The 3,530-nt window shown below is 40.2% G+C and overlaps 1 protein-coding gene across 1 annotated transcript in view; it reads right to left on the bottom strand.

Annotated features, from left to right (window-relative positions):
• The window catches only part of LOC107103953 (dysbindin-A-like), a gene marked incomplete at its 5' end in the record, with an annotated part of 21,622 nt that overhangs the window by 5,370 nt on the left and 12,722 nt on the right, over positions 1-3,530 (bottom strand). The window contains one exon of the mRNA XM_015403824.1: positions 332-478. Within this exon, the coding sequence (XP_015259310.1) occupies positions 332-478 (147 nt within the window). The remainder of the gene's footprint in view (positions 1-331; positions 479-3,530) is intronic.

Here is a 3,530-nt window from a genome sequence, read left to right as displayed (position 1 = left end):
CATACATACAATTGCTTGTGTGGGTGGACTTTTTTTTCCAATTTCACTATTAAACTGAGGACTTGTTGAAAACTGACCACATTTTCTGGTCCTATTCTATTAAACGTTTAGGTTTCAGGCTAAGGAGTGAAGTGAGTTTAGTTTAGGTTGATTATGCAATGGAAAGGTTTAGAAATGATTGAAAATCAATGGAAGTCAATGGGAGCCACCCCATGGTTCTCAGTAAATATAGCAAGACAAGAAGGAGTGTGTGTTTGTGTATACGTGCATCATCATAAACGGAAACTTTTGCTAAAAAGCTTATAATGCCAGTTTAAGTGTCTTGAGTTACCTCTGCTCTGTAGGCATCCAGTGGAAAGATATTTCTCTACATCTTGGTGGAATGCTTTCTCGTAGACCTTCTGTCGTTCTCTTAGTTTCTGTTGCATAGCCAGCTCCAACTCCGCAACTCTTTGTGCATGTTCAGAGTTCAATTCAGCTACAAAATCCACACAAGTTTACAATTAGTGTTTTTGGAAAAATCAAGCATAAATCCTAAGTCTTTTGTTGGCAAAGAAAATACATACTCAAGAAATAACTGTGATTTTATTAATATATGTCTGTAAATTCTCAGTCAGACAGGTTATGGCAACCACAAATCGAGCTTGAATTGGAAGGCGACCGGACTCACGCTCAGTTTTTTCAAGACATTGAGGCCGTTTCTGGATTCACAAGAACGAAAGAACAGACTCGTGTCCTCGCCAAGTATGTTCTTGATAACAACACAGGAAAGTGTGGACTTGGTGAGAACGGGAGGATGTAGCAATGGGTCAATTGGAACAGAACCATACTGATGACGTCACCATGAGTACGCCATGATGAAATGCAGCTCCAGACCAGCTGAGTGTGTGTTTTTTTTATTTATTTTTTATAAATAAAAAAAAAAAAAAACACAGGCTCAGCTGGTATTAATAGTCTAGATAATAATTAATTCTTACGTTTTTCATGTATTGGGGGAATAATAGTGAAAACAGTCAGATAAACACAAAGCAAATCAACATTTTGCCAAAAAAAAAAAAAAAAAACAGAGCCAGCGGTCCTTCACACACGGTTATGCAGAGAGAGGGCTGCTGCAGACGGGCTAACGTTAGCCTGACTGCCGTTAGCATTGGAGATCCACTGGTTGTCGCGGTCCTGTCGACTTTGAAACATTTTTTTATATGATGCACTAAATCAGTAAATGGGCCATATAGTGACGTTTAAAGTATAATATTCTCGCCTCAAAATATCTTAAAACGTACTTTCATGGAACAACAGCAACAGAAAAGAGAACTTTTAACTTCATACTCTGAGCTCTGTCAGCGCTAACCTGGAAGCTGCTGCCGCCGCAGTGCATGCTGGGACAGCTGTCAATCTCAAGAACAGACAAGTCTGCTCTGACGTATACTGGGTAAAGAGAGAGGGGCAAGAACAACATCCGGGGACTTGGTCCGTTCTTAGTCCTCTTGTTCTTGTGAATTGTAGCAGTACTAGGGCTGAGGCTGATGACGCTTCACAAGTACACGAGCACATGAGAACGCACAAGTACACATGTTGAGAAATGGCCTTAGACATCTATCCAGGTCGAACCAGAGCCTCTGCCGGCTTGCTCTCGTGCGAGCCAACATAACTGACAAAGACTCCTGGATGGGTGTCTAAACATCTTTAAATAACCAAGCGAAAGTCTGGTTGCCTTTGAATATAAGCCTGTTACATGGTTATTGTATCAATAGCAGACAGCGGAGAGTCCAGGACATTTTATTGCCTTATAAAACATTAATTTCTTCAAGTCAGGACAAAGATACTGTCATCATCCTGGAGCAGCAGATATGGCACTGAAATATTTCTGTAGTTTTCTGTGCCTTTAAAGAAGAAATAAGCTTTTCAGGCATACTTAAACCCTTCTGTGCCATGGGAGAGCTTGACTTTTCATCAACGGCTTTAATTTTGTTATAATCAGCTTTTTTTGGCACCTATACCGATACATTTTGTTGAAACATCAAAGTCTAATTTTGTCTCTGAAGTGCAACATGTCAAATTCCTACAGAAAAACAACAACCCTGAAATACCTATCATATAAAAATCAACGATTTTGAGCTTCTAAATTTGTTATAATGCTATTCCATCATCAAAATCACGCCCAAAGTGGTATTAAAATATTCATACTGCATAGTAGTGTTCTTATAGTATACATGTTTTGTATTGCTAAGTGCACTTTAAGGGAGCTGCTCTTAAAACTAATTGTTTTGAGGATAATCAAATAAAGACTTTCTATTTCTATTTCAATTGATTCTACTTGATGCATACATGTCTTTAGGAATTTTGTTGTCAGAGCAGCAGCCCCTCCCAATCCTGGAAAAGTGAGCAGCCATTCTACTTAAAGCTAATGTCCACAGTCACTGTTTTATCAAAACCAATTCTTTCTCCAAACAATCAAAGCTTTCTACAGTAATTAAGCCCAACAACAGATTACTACGAGCCCCGTCACACCTTGACAATTTACAAAAAATCTGGCAAAAACGCTGGCATACGTTGGATATGTTATTTAGGTACGCTGGCACATGTCGACATACGGTGAGTACGCCGACGTTTCGCCATACGTAGGCCATAGGTTACAGGTCAGTTATCCGACCATCTTATCTTATCCAGACGAGCGCTGAACGTGTTTCTACCTTCCAGCTACTGTATAATAGCATATTGGCAGCGTTTTGGTGTAAAGGGGGTTCACAGGAGGAAATCGTCAGTTCTCCTCCATCATAGGGCTAACCGAGAGTGGGAGAGTGATTTATCCTCCCCGCGTTCACGCCCACCACCAACAAACTTGCTAGCAGACATGACGCTGAATCTGCTGCCACTTTAACCTTTCTTTCTTTCTTTTTATTTATTTATTTAGCTAGGATAAAACCGCGATCAGAGACATCTTTTTATGAAGACAGGGTGCCTCCGGGTGCATCGCTGCCCCCCCTCAGCTTTAGCTGATGTTTCGTAGTTTCGCTAGTGCATCATTTCATGGGCATTATGCTGCTGTGCGTTATGTATAAGTTAGGCTGTCGTTGGAGATAAGTTCTGGACTCATTATTAATACTCTATGTATACGCCCAAAATTGAAAAGTACATAGAAAGTTCAGCGTATTTTACTGTTTTAGGAGATTCTGGGACGTCAGGTATACGCTGGATAAATCAGCAAGGTGTGACAGGGCTCTAAAACCACCATTGGTGCTTGCAGGCAATACCTTAGAAACTAAGAGTCATTTCTAGTAGCACGGCCAATCACATAGTAGTACTGTGGAAGGACACTACCACTGCAATAATTAGCCCAAGTGGCCAAAATGTGTTTGACTACAAAATATCTCAGATGCTGTTCGGACGTCAGAGTAGAATTTAGTCATAAGAAGTAGATTGATAAGCCAGCATTATGAATTGGGTGACACCCACGTGAGAGAGGTATTATTGCAGGAAAGGCACAACTCTTAATATAGATCCTTTAAAAATATATTTGTCTCACCCTAGAT

Source organism: Cyprinodon variegatus, unplaced genomic scaffold (assembly GCF_000732505.1).
Source record: "Cyprinodon variegatus isolate N-32 unplaced genomic scaffold, C_variegatus-1.0 Scaffold1572, whole genome shotgun sequence".
Classification (NCBI taxonomy): Eukaryota; Metazoa; Chordata; class Actinopteri; order Cyprinodontiformes; family Cyprinodontidae; genus Cyprinodon; species Cyprinodon variegatus.
The sequence above is the reverse complement of the archived record's forward strand: the minus strand, read 5'-3'. Positions and strand labels throughout refer to the sequence as shown.